The sequence below is a fragment of the Loxodonta africana genome, chromosome 7 (assembly GCF_030014295.1).
Source record: "Loxodonta africana isolate mLoxAfr1 chromosome 7, mLoxAfr1.hap2, whole genome shotgun sequence".
NCBI classification, from domain to species: Eukaryota; Metazoa; Chordata; class Mammalia; order Proboscidea; family Elephantidae; genus Loxodonta; species Loxodonta africana.
This window is the reverse complement of record NC_087348.1, coordinates 12101107-12113000: the sequence shown is the minus strand read 5'-3', so window position 1 is coordinate 12113000 and position 11894 is coordinate 12101107. Positions and strand designations below refer to the sequence as shown.

Below are 11894 nucleotides of genomic sequence, written 5' to 3'. Positions count from 1 at the left end.
AGGGGAATTTCTTTGGGCTCCAGTTTTTACCTCTTTGCCCTGACACTATGAGCAAAGCTTTCTCATACTCCCTTAATAATAACAAAAAGCTAGTGGGTTACAGAAAAATTGATGCCATCACTTCACCCACTGCCACACACAGATTCATTGGACGGCACCACCAGGAAGCAGGAGCCAAGAGGAAGAACATCATTATCAGCAAGCAAATTCATCTCCTGCCAACCTGCCCCCATTCCAGCTGAGGGGTCAGAGGTATCGTGGGGCAGAAGGATGTGTCCTAACAGACAGGGAGACTAGAGGGCCAGGATGAGGACTTGCACGCCTAGAGAAGGGCTGCGTGGCAGTAACAGTGGGATGGGGAGAAGGAGAGAAAATCTCAGCACGAAACTTCGAACAGAGAGCTGCCTGGGTGAGGAACGAAAGGGAAGCATTCTAGTCGCACAACCCCGAGTTTTCTCTCACTAGGAAGTTTACAACATGTGGAGCTTGCTCAGTAAGCTCTTGGCTGACATGACACCAAGGAGGAAGATGAATGAAAACTGAAGCCAAGTACTGAAACTGCATTTCCATATCTCACCCATATTCCTGAACCCAGCAACCTGAAGCTGTTTGTCAAGAACTGGGAGAATGTTGGTAAAGTCACAAGGGAACTATCCTAACTGAAGTCTCACAGCAACTTGGCTAGAGGCCTCTCTGGGAGACACACAGGGAAAGCACCCCAGAAGCAATCCTGTCTCAAGAAGTCAGAAGCGGTGCCCCCTTTCATGCACACATTTACACACGCTCACACTCACACCTTCCCGCATTTCAGCAGCCCCACTGAGCTGCCTCCCACCCCCCACCCTCCCCTCTTCCATCTACTCTCTACCTGCGTATCAAAAAACCAGCAGGGCACACGCCCTCCGTACTGTATAAAATAGTTGCTATTCTCAGCACCTGGGCCTGGTAGCCCACACCACAGGATTCACCTATATACATATCCTGCTGCAGTGAAAAGAATCCTGCTGCGTTTCTGTGTGAGCTGAAACCCTGAGAAACGTTCTTTCTCTTGCACTAAGAGGACAGACACTACACCAGAGATGATTTCAGAGACCTCCCACCTGTCTCAACCTTGGAAGACAAAGACTAGAGACTGGCAGGCCACAATCATCAGGCTGAGAGCTGCAATCCCATTCTCTCCCCTGATGTGAAGGATATTCGCTACCGGGTACACAGAAGGACAAGCTATTCTGCTCTGCAATCAAAACAGCCTCCGTGTCTCCTTGGCCCAGGAATCCTATATAATAGAACCACCCAACTGGCAGTCTCTATGCCTTAGCCACAGAGCACAAAGGCACTGCAAGTGGAGATAGGGACACTTTGGCCTCCCAGCCCACCAGACCAGATATCCCAAAAGGGAAAGGTCGGTAAAGAAAATACAAACTGTTAGTTGGTGTGAGTGATTGATATGAGCCAATCGTTTATTTTCACTGCCCTGTCACAAGCTCTCCCTCTGTCCCCACTCCTGCCTGCTTCTGCTGTGAAAAAAACCCCCACGCTACCTCCCCGTCCTCCCGACACCACCACATTACTCTCCCTTGCTTGGTTGCCAGTCCAACTGCCTCACAATGTCAGAAGGGCGACATTTTCAGTTTCTTTCCTGTCCACCTGCGGGGTGCGGGCCAGGCAGCCTTAAGTGCTGCTTTCTGCGCAAATGTTTTTTGATTACAAATACCTAACTAGGTTTGAAATGTTTTATAGAATAAGACAATATTCTTTTCAACAAACTTTAAAAAAAATGTACAGTTTTGCTGTTGGTTTCCACCTCCCCCCGCCCCTACCCCGGCTTGCGTACCCTCCCCCACCCACCGCCCCTCCCCGGCAGCTCAGCCCCACCCCAACAGCCCCTGTTTTCCTTGGTTGTATTTTGGCGGGTGCCTGGCACCCCCAGAGATTCAGCTTCATGGCTGATAGGCGACAATGGCAGGGGCTTCACCGATACCCTTGGTAACCGTAGTAGTTCCTGTAGTATCGGTCTCTGTCCTGGGGGTGGTGGTGGTAGTAGTAATTCTGCCACTAGAAGAAAGGGGAAACCCCATCACTTGGAGCCAGAACTGACTAAAGATGGAGAGGCGACACTGATCCCCCTCTGGTCCAGCCTCCTCACCCTCTACCTATCCTAAGAGGATACTTACATCCTGATCGTATTGTCTGCAATAGTCTCTGTATCTGTTGTACTCATAATCTCGCCTGTAGAATCGATCATAGTCCCCTCTGTATCGATCGTAGAAATTACGGTAACCCTGAGAAAACAGAAAGAGAAGGAGCAAAGATTTGTGGGCTTTTTGCATCATACCCCACTGTGACCCCCTCTTAAATGAGATGTATCTTAGCTTGGCGATATAAACAGGTTTAATTTTCCCAGAATAAATTCTTTCAGAGGAACACATTACACGGGCAAAATCCTAAGCCCTAGTAAACAGCCCAAACCACTCTGCTCCCCCAAGCCAGTAGGAATGGCTATCACGGCCCAGAGGGAGGAGCAGAAGGAGAGCTGCACTCACCCCTCTGTTTCCAGACTGCCCCCAGTACTGCTGCCCGTAGGCCCGGTTGTCGTAGCCTCGGCGCTGCCCGCCCACTGGAAGAGAAATGGAGAGCGCGCTCAGACAGCTGGCATGGGGTCCTGGCTCCACGTCTGAGTGGAAATCAAAAAGTTGGAGCCAAAGGCAATTTGGGGAGAATAGAAGGCCTGCTTCCATCAGGCTCACACAATGGTAATTAAAGCACTAGCCGAGACCTTTTAAAAAGTCTGAGAGGGGAGGGCAGAGAATAGAGACATAAGAAAACCAAGCCACCTTGCTTTTGAAGCCCCCCAATTCCTGAAGAACATTTAAGATGGCAAAAGGATACGTGGCAGAGTTAGAAACATGTGTAAAAACTGCCATTCATAGAATCACAGACTTTCAGCCCTGGAAGGGATCTTAGGTATCATATAACCCATACCCATCATTTTACAGAACCGAAACAAACTCTAGATAATAAGGCCCTTGAGGGCCAGTGTTTGTAATCCCAGCACCTAGCGCGGTGGCCTTGCACACCGTAGGCACTCAAAATTTTTACTGACTTACACATGCACATTTTAAAAGGGCAGCGAATTCGCAGAGGGTTTAACTAACAAACTAGATACTCGGAGTAAAAATTCATTCCACAAGTGGCTGCTAACTTGCTTTAACTGAATTATGCATTCACTGTTTGGTCTACACAGTGGGTTTGATCTGACAGAGAAAGCAGCAAGAAAACTTAAGATGAGCATTCAACTTCACTGCACAAATCCTTCGGGCATACTGGAACAGTGAAGTAGGGAAACCACGTGTAAAAATGAAAACAAGACAGATGAGAAGGCTCAAACATTACTTTTCAAGGAAACAAACATATGAAACCACTGCCTTCAGTTGAAGCGTTATGGAGAAAGCAGGAGGATCGGGGACAAAGAGCACAGGAAGCAATATGCTCCATAAAGAAGACACTTCCTCCTTGTCAGTAACTTGACTTGGTTTCCCTGGCCTTCTCCTATGGGTCCTGCTGTACTCAGCACAAAGAAGAGACTGAGGCTGGGCGTTGGCAGGTCCCCGGGACTTACTGTAGCCTTGGCCTCGACTTCGGTTTTGCCGGTTGCGCTTGTTTCGATTGTTTCGGCGGTTTGTCCGCTTCTCAGAGGGGGGCAGCAGCTTCCTTGCCTCCTCCTTGTACTTAGTGACAATGGGCTGAGCCTCCTCCTTCTCCAGCTCTCCGTATGTCACCTCATCCATATAGTCACATTTTTCAGGCAGAGAGAAGTTGGCTATAAGAGTAAGAGAGAAGCTTGTGGGCCTGAAAAGTGCATAGATGGGTAAGATCTCATTATGAAAACTCTATTACAAGAAGAATAAGATTTTCTTAGCCTCACCTACTACTGCACTAAAATGTGCTGGGTTCACACCCACTCACGTGTAAATAAATAATCAAATTAACTCTTTCCACCGTTAGTTTTCCCTAAATTGTAACAGCCCCAGGCAAAGGACTATCTGCAAGCTGCAGATTTACGAGTTCTCAAGTAATCCATGATAAATTAGAGTGACCTGGGTTAGTGTTTCTTATCAGGAGAGAAGCAGGTAGCCAGAGGCTAGAAGTAACTGAGAAAGTTGTGGTCTTGGTTAGATAAGATGTTAGGAAATACATTTTTAAAATGAGAAGTTAACTCAAGCCTGAAGGCGTCTACTCATCTGCACAAGGTGAACAGAAAACAAGAGTACAACGGTCTCATTTACCAGCTGTACTTGATGGGCTGGTACAATTGCCGGTTTCTACATATCAAGTTCAGAGGCTGGGTCCCAGTGGGGTTTGGTTCAACGGGCTCTCATGATCCTTAGATGAATCAATTATTATTCAGTTTTAAGAAACTGAATTCAGAGGCCTGATCATCAGTGATGGACTAGCACAGTTCATTCTGAGTAAACTCAGAGAATTAAGCTCACAGATGCGTAAACCGGCTCCCATGCCTGGGAATTATCAGAGTTCGAAGAGCCAGCAGACAAGAGGACAGGTAGGATGCCAAGAGCTAAAGGCAGCAAGGGGAAAATCACTCTCTAAGAGATAGCTGAAAGCTAGGTTAACCAAGATGGTTAATTCTGCCCCACGTGTACCTTGCTCTAAGGCTTTGTAGTTCATAGAAATATTAGATTTCAGTCAGACACCAAAACCAAAACAAATAAAAACCAAAACAAAAAACAGGCCCAACATGTTACCAGAAAACAAGACGAATCAATGAGATCACTCATTCCCACCACATTTCAATCTGAACTACAATAATCTCCCCCCTCAAGAATATGAATTCCATGAAAGCAGAGCTCTGCTATTCCCCCATGCCTAGGACGGTGCTGAACATACAGGAGCATAAACAAAATCCATCAATATTTCCTGAACGAAAAACTGACTCAGTGAGTCTCTTTCCCTTGAGTTCTAATTCTCCCAGAGATCCATCTTAACCTTTTCGATTCCTTATCCAACGTGGGTGGAGGAGCTACTGCTTCTCCATTCTCTCTGGAAGTGCTCCTGCCCCTTAAGGTGCTCTCCAGATTTACACTTAAGATGTGGAGAATCACTCCAGGAGCTGAGAGGCCCAATTCAAGGGCACGCTGACTAAGGAGGACCCCCGATTTGTAGAATTTTAGCCCACCTTTCATCTCTAGCATTATTGACTCAGGTACATCATCTCCCTCCACCTCCTTCCTCAACTCCAGCCTTTTCTTCCAGTCCTCCTCAGTAGGGACAACCACCACCACTTTCCGAGAGAAGGTCTTGAACAGCAATAGTTTCCGCCGTTGGCCAGAGTTATACACGTTACACTAGAAACAAAGATAAGAATGGACGTTTTAGGGATAACAATTACTAATCAAACTCAACCAAAACCCTTTTTAGGCAAGATGCCAGGTTACAGAACTATATATACACAAGCTCTAATTCTTCCAACTCTACTTGACAACTACTGTTACATTTTACACATCAGGAAAATTGGCTCTTGACATTATTCTTTTGCACATCAGGAACACAGAGGCTCAGAGAAGTGAAGGGACTTGTCCAAGGCCACAAATCTACTAAGTGCTGGAGCCAAGAATTCAACAAGCTCCAACGCTCTTTCCATTGCCCCGTTAACTGTTTCATAGTCTGAGTCTGTACGCTCCAGCAAAAACATTAACGAGAGCTATTTCTTATTTAAAAAAAAAAAATTACAAACATAACACACAACCAAGTTGGTTAGAATTCGGTGACCTGATTCTATTCCTTAACTCGGTCTCTCTCTACATACGCACTCTACTTTGACAACTTTGCCATATTAAATGTATGCCAAATTTTTCATCTTTGGATCATCTATAAAATCAGGTTTCTTCTGAATGTCTGAACAATACCTGATCAAGAATGAAGTTCCTCTTTGTCCGGGAAGCAATTTGGACCAACTTACTAAGGCACTGGGAGGCTTGCTGAACTAAAAGGTCTCGACTTTTGGGGTCCATCTCTGGTTCTTCAGGCCCCTTCATCTGGTGAGTTTGAGAGGAAGTGAAGAAAAACACAAGAAGTTATGTTGCAAATTAAAGCCCAAAAGTCACTGGTACGTGTCACCACCCTAAATGCCACCAAAGCTATCACATCTATTCTTTCTTATTCCAGTCTCAATATGGATGTATTACAGATTTTCACCTGCTTTTTGAAACTGGAAAATGCAGCAGAGAGAAACAAATCTATTTTAGAGAAATATTTTAAAAAGACTCATTTTGACTAGAAGGACCCCGGAGGTTGTGGCCCCCGGTCCCCAAACCTTCTGTTAGTCCAAGACAGGAACCATTCCCAAAGCCAACTCTTCAGACAGGGACTAGAAAATGATACTGCTGAGGAGTGAGCTTCTTGGATCAAGCAGAGACATGAGACTATGTGGACAGCTCCTGTCTGGAGGGGACATGAAAAGGCAGCGGGGGACAGATGCTGGCTGAATAGACATGGGAAATACAGGGTGGAGAGAAGGAGTGTGTGTTGTCTCATTCGGGAGAGAGCAACTAGGAGTATACAGCAAGGTGTATATAAGTTTTTGTATGAGAGGCTGACTTGATTTGTAAACTTGCACTTAAAGCATGATAAGAACTAAGAAAAAAAAAACAACTCATTTTTCTATCTCTGAGACCCTTGTTCTCAGACACTGCAAAGACTAACTCCACTGGGGACAGGTTGAGTCTCTTGGTACCACCAGAGCAAATACTACAGCTGACTCATCTCCCCCTGCGACTCACCCTCATTTGACTGAGCACAGTCTCAGCTCCCAGAACATTGTATCTTTTCTCAGGGTTTTCTTTTGTGTATTTCCGCGCCCACTGGGTCTTTCCAGATCCAGGGAGTCCCACCATCAAAATCACCTGCAGGTAAACAGAACCATGAATACAAGGAAAAATAAGTGAGGGTTATGTTTATCCAGCCCAGTTCAAGAACATCCTCCCTTGCCCCAGTTCGGCTCTGAGGAGACCTGGGAGAGCGTACCCACCCACCACTGCAGATCGAGAGCCCTACATTCCTGCATTATTGTTTCGCATACCTCGCACTCCTCTATGGTCTTGGGAGAGACTGCAGTGCGCACCCGCTCCTCAACAGGCACAGCGTGGATGAACACAAACTCTTCTGGTGGTGGGAAGAAGGGCTCCTCTTTCTGACCAAAGTTTAATTCTACAACACAATTTTTGCAGAGGACATGGGGTAGGAGGGCCCGGTCGGCCAGGGATTCCTTATTGATCCGGAATGCCACACCAAGGTCTTCTCCATTCTTGGAGAAAGAGAGTTCTACTTCTTCAGTCTCAAAATTCTACAACACAGGACAAGAGCACTTACGGGCTTGCAGGGTTTAAGGGTGATTAAATGTAACAACTTTTTTTGACTCAGGCTGCTGTACAACACCAATAGGCAAGCAATGCAGTAAATGCATAAAAGTCAGCAGCTGATGGGTAGCACAACTGAACCCCCAGTGCCCTCTATCCACTTGCTGATACTGACCCACAACTTTCAGGAGGACTTACCGCAAAGCAGCCAATGACATCATTCTCCCCGAAAGTCTGGCCAAACTCCTCGAACTGTCCATTCTCTGCCTTAAGTCCTCGTCCATCAAACCCATAAGAGAATTCATCCTCACCTAGAAAAACTGACAAATTAGTTTTTAAACCCAAACTCTCCACAGAGTAAGCAAAATGGTAGCAAACATTAATGAAGAAGTTTAAGAAATAATTTACCAAGCTGTGGATGGGAAAAATCAACAGACCACCCAACTCGAAGGAGAGAAACCTCTGTGCAGCCTTCTTTCATTGGGAGATTCTGGGTTACCTGGCCAAGTCAGAAAGGAATTCTCAGATACTCTGCCCAACCCAGGAGCAATGTCTGAGTTAGAAAAACAATGTTTCTATAGCGGCTGAAAACTACAAATATCACCACTCAACATCAGAGTAACAACTGTCACTGAACTTATACCAAAGCGATGGGGCTTATTTCTTGGCTAATGATGCCAAGGTAATTGTAAAAAGCATGCTGTCTTCTTCTGCACTAATAAAATACCGATGGATAAATTAACATATAAATGGCCTCAATAAAATGTATATATTACCTTGGCCTCAAAGCAGACTTTCCCCTTTGTCACTCCGTAAGTACTCCTTGCTCCAGACCAAAGGGTAGGAAACTTCTCTGAGAAAAGTGGCTGCCCTCCATAGCGGTCTTTGCTCACTTGAAAATGGAGATCCGAGGTATCTGTTAAGAAAGAAGCCATCAGTTTACTCCAGTGCCCAACACTTAAAAGCCACCAACAGGGCCCAAATATACCCAGTTGTCCAGAATGGATACAAAGTCTCCCACATACTCAATATCTTAGAAGTTAAGTTGCAAGCCCTGATGTTACAATCTCCAAAATCACTCTTAGTTGAAAACAACAACCCAATCTGCCTGTTTTATACATACATGTGTCCAGGTTCACAAGAGTTGGATCCTCCTCCTCCTCTTTGGCCTCTTCTTCAGGGGGCGGTGGAGACTTTGAGCTATACACATGAAAGAAAAGCAAATACAATGTAACCACAGCCCTCTTCTTTGAAGAGCATCTGTTTTAAGAGATCAGTGAATATAAAATCCCAGCACACAGCTTTTTTCAACAAATAAGAAAGGGCAACAGGAGCTTTCCAGGGTAGATTCAATCTAAAACTTATGCCTATAAAAACCTATTCCATTTTTTAATCCACCCTCCTTCCAGACTCTCCAATCAACATCAGGTACACCAAAATCAGAGCAGACACTCCCTTCAATGAAAGGGACTGTTTCCCTCACCGGCTGTGGTAAGCCTCCTCTCGGAATTCATAGTAAGCTCGGCCATGTTCATCCTTCTCATCCCGCTGTCTCTTTACCCCCCGCCGCTCACCATCTGAGCCTGCTGGTTTTGACTTTTCACTATCTTGGTCATCTCCTACAAAAACGAGGGAAAGAAAATCAGCAGTTTTTATACTGGAGTGTAGAATTAGCTCAGAACCAACAGAAATTAAAGGGGGGTCTGAGTATCTGTCTAACCAGAATAGCCAGGTTATTCCCACTACAGCCACAAAATCTTTCATTTCCAAAGATTACCTTCCTGCCATTGGCTGGGATTTTATTAAAAAAAAAAAAGACCAAAAAAAACACTGAACATTACAAGTGAATTAGAGATAAACAATAGATTAAAACTGGACAATATGTGCATTCTGAATGTATTGGCTTAAATCAGGTCAAACCTGCAGATTTTCCTATCAGTGACATAAAAACAAACACCCTCTAAGTCCTAAAAAAAAAAACTTTTATAGGTTAATCTGCAGTCTGCTTCTGTGAAGATTTCCAGCTTTGGAAATCCCACGGGGGTAGCTCTACATCCTATAGGGTCGCTGTGAGTTGGAATCAACTCAACAGCCGCAGGTTTGGTTTTTTTGTTGTTACAGGTTTACATTCTTGTGAGATCTGTATTTAAGTGATCAGCACATACTTTCCATCACTTCCACAGCTTCACGATACAGAAGCCTCAATTTTTTTTTTTAGAGTTTGTCTTTCCATCTTTAAAACGCACAACCATGGCCTGACTTCTGCAGCAAATGGACTCAGGTGCATGACACAAAGCTGGATTTTCATCATGAAAATTTACTGAAAGTTCCAAGAGCAAGCCGTTAAGTCACAAGAGATCCATATATAACACTGCACTCTTACTGCACATAATTTGGGGCAGAAAAGTGTTCTCCTATATTTAGCAACATTCTTTACAAGAGGAAAACACTCTGGAATTTTTCCCTAGACTTTTGTATTTTGCAACACTGAGATGGTTTTTTAATAATAATTTCTTTAAAGCTGTCCTTTATCCTCAACATCTTCCTTATCTGCTATTTGGAATAATACAAAAGTTATGTAATGGGATTTTTGTTCCAGGACAGAGGACAAACAATCTGCAAGTTGCATGTGATTGTCACAGAGTGGGTTCCAATTATACCATGAAAATCAGTAGCAACCTAAAAATGTATTATAAAAAGAACTAAGGCAACCCACTTTACAGTAACACTTGGAAACTGCTCCAGGTTGCCTCCCTACTCTGACAGATAGTGTTATGGATCGGCTCTAACTATCCAACCCCTTCAGAAGAAGTGAGAGAGTTCACTATCTCCCTGGGGCAACTCTGCAGTCTCTTCCACAAGGTTACCCGATGGACCCACCAGCACCTCAGTATCATTTCAATTCAGGAAGTCAGGGACTTGAAATGTAAAAGGCTGACACAGGTATACAGCCAGATCTACAAATATGCCCATCCAGCAACTCAATGGGAAAATTAATTTAAAGGTAAGAATACAGGCAAGTAAAAGCTCCAGCCAAGTAAGATTAACTGATTTATCCTAAATATATCAGATTAAGACTTTCTGTTCACTAATTAACTATTAAACTTGACACCCTCACACTGGAGGCTGTGCCCTGCTGCTAAAACAAGAACAAGGTTAGATTTCCCGATTTACTGTGTGGCTCAACCTCTAGCAATGTGCTTTTCATGGAGCAGACTCTGACGAACTTAGTTTACTGCTCAGTATTTTTTATGACAAAAACGTCAACAGTCAGACAGCCTAAAGACCTAAGCTTCCAACTGTCGGTCTGGCTGTCCCTGTGGCCGTCAATTCCTCAGCATGTTGGAAAACATAATGAGAACCGCGGGAGGCTGCTCCACAGGTAGCTCACGAGCAGTTCGCGTGCAAAACCACTCACGTCCATAATCACTCACGTCCATTCACTACCACCAACGAAGCAAGTTAAAGCAATCTTTCCCTTGCAGCGAGCGGGGCCACCAGAGGAGACCAAACTGCTCAGAAAGGTGGGCAGGTGCTGAAATCCACCTCCCGGCGAGTTCCACAAATGGCAATGGGAATCTTGCACTTCCAGGCAATAAGAACGACGGGTCCAACCCCACGATGCAGGGCGGGGTACTGGATCGGGGCGCATTCGGCAGTTTGGAGCTGGGCTCCGCTGCCAGCTCCTCACCCTGTTCCTCTGCAGCCTTGTCACCCGGCGCCTCGGATTCCGGAGTCTCGTCCCCGTTCTGCTCCTCGGGCTCGTCTTCCTCCCTCTTGTCAGTGCTTTGCTCTTCGCCACCATTTACCCCACCTGACCCGGCAGTGGCCTCCGCCGCTTGCTCGGAAGCATCGGGGTCGGCCGCGGCCTGTTCGGCTGTCGCCTCCGGGGGCTCCGGCGGCGGCTGCGCGGCCTGGCCCGAAGCCTTAGCAGGAGGTGACTCTTCGTCCTCGTCCTCAAGCAGTGCCTCCTCGTCTTCCTCCTCCTCCTCTTCGTCCTCCTCCTCGTCCCCGCCCGGGCCTCCGCCCGGCGCGGCTACAGGCCGAGGCTCCGCCTTGCAGGCCCCGCCGGGCCCGGACCCGACACCGCCAGCCTCGTCCTCGAGCATCTCGGCGTCCAGCGCCTCCTGCAGCCGCTGCGCCAGATCCACCTTGAGGCCGCGCGAGTCCAGACCCCGTCGCTGCAGCTCCGACCGTAGCTCGGTCACTTTCAGCCGCTTCACCTCCATCGCCGCCGCCGCCTCCTCCGCCTCCCGCCGCCTCCTCCCCTGCGAACCGTCGACCGAGCCCGACCGCGCAGGCGCCGCCGCCGCCGCCCGCCTCCGCCTCCGCCTCACGAGCCAGCCCTGAGCCCGCGCGAGCGAGCGCACGCACGAACGCACGCACGCAGCGAGGGCCGCGCACAGTCTCCACTACGTAGTGTTTGTTTCCCCTTCCTTCTCCCCTCCCCCTTTCGGCCCACGCAGGTTCTAACAACGCGATGGGGAGCTGTTTCCCGTCCTGCGCCCCTCGGTTTCCCTA

The 11894-nt window shown here is 46.8% G+C and overlaps 1 protein-coding gene across 3 annotated transcripts; it reads right to left on the bottom strand.

The window, feature by feature from the left end:
- Window positions 1-1862: 1862 nt before the first annotated feature.
- On the bottom strand, window positions 1863-11617 carry HNRNPUL2 (heterogeneous nuclear ribonucleoprotein U like 2). 3 transcript variants are annotated; one of them, XM_064287898.1, is made up of 14 exons: window positions 11065-11617; window positions 8857-8992; window positions 8497-8573; window positions 8150-8289; window positions 7782-7872; window positions 7572-7693; window positions 7097-7360; window positions 6798-6920; window positions 5925-6053; window positions 5195-5363; window positions 3620-3820; window positions 2544-2617; window positions 2175-2282; window positions 1863-2055 (listed from the first exon to the last, which is right to left on the bottom strand). In XM_064287898.1, exons 1-14 carry the CDS (start codon window positions 11600-11602, stop codon window positions 1972-1974), a joined length of 2256 nt encoding a protein of 751 aa, XP_064143968.1. In that variant the 5' UTR covers window positions 11603-11617; the 3' UTR covers window positions 1863-1971. The 3 variants fall into 3 exon arrangements, 2 of the variants coding, with proteins under 2 accessions (XP_064143968.1, XP_010597410.1); XM_010599108.3 differs by having other exon boundaries at window positions 7572-7684; XR_010322416.1 differs by lacking the exon at window positions 2544-2617 and having other exon boundaries at window positions 2040-2055.
- Window positions 11618-11894: the final 277 nt, after the last annotated feature.

Coding starts and splice junctions, on each gene's coding strand:
- HNRNPUL2 (XM_064287898.1), bottom strand. CDS start 11,602: ATGGAGGTGAAGCGGCTGAAAGTGACCGAGCTACGGTCGGAGCTGCAG. Junction 6,054..6,797: donor CTGTGCTCAGTCAAATGAGG/GTGAGTCGCAGG, acceptor CAAACTCACCAG/ATGAAGGGGCCTGAAGAACC. Junction 2,618..3,619: donor AAGTCGAGGCCAAGGCTACA/GTAAGTCCCGGG, acceptor TTTCTCTTCCAG/TGGGCGGGCAGCGCCGAGGC.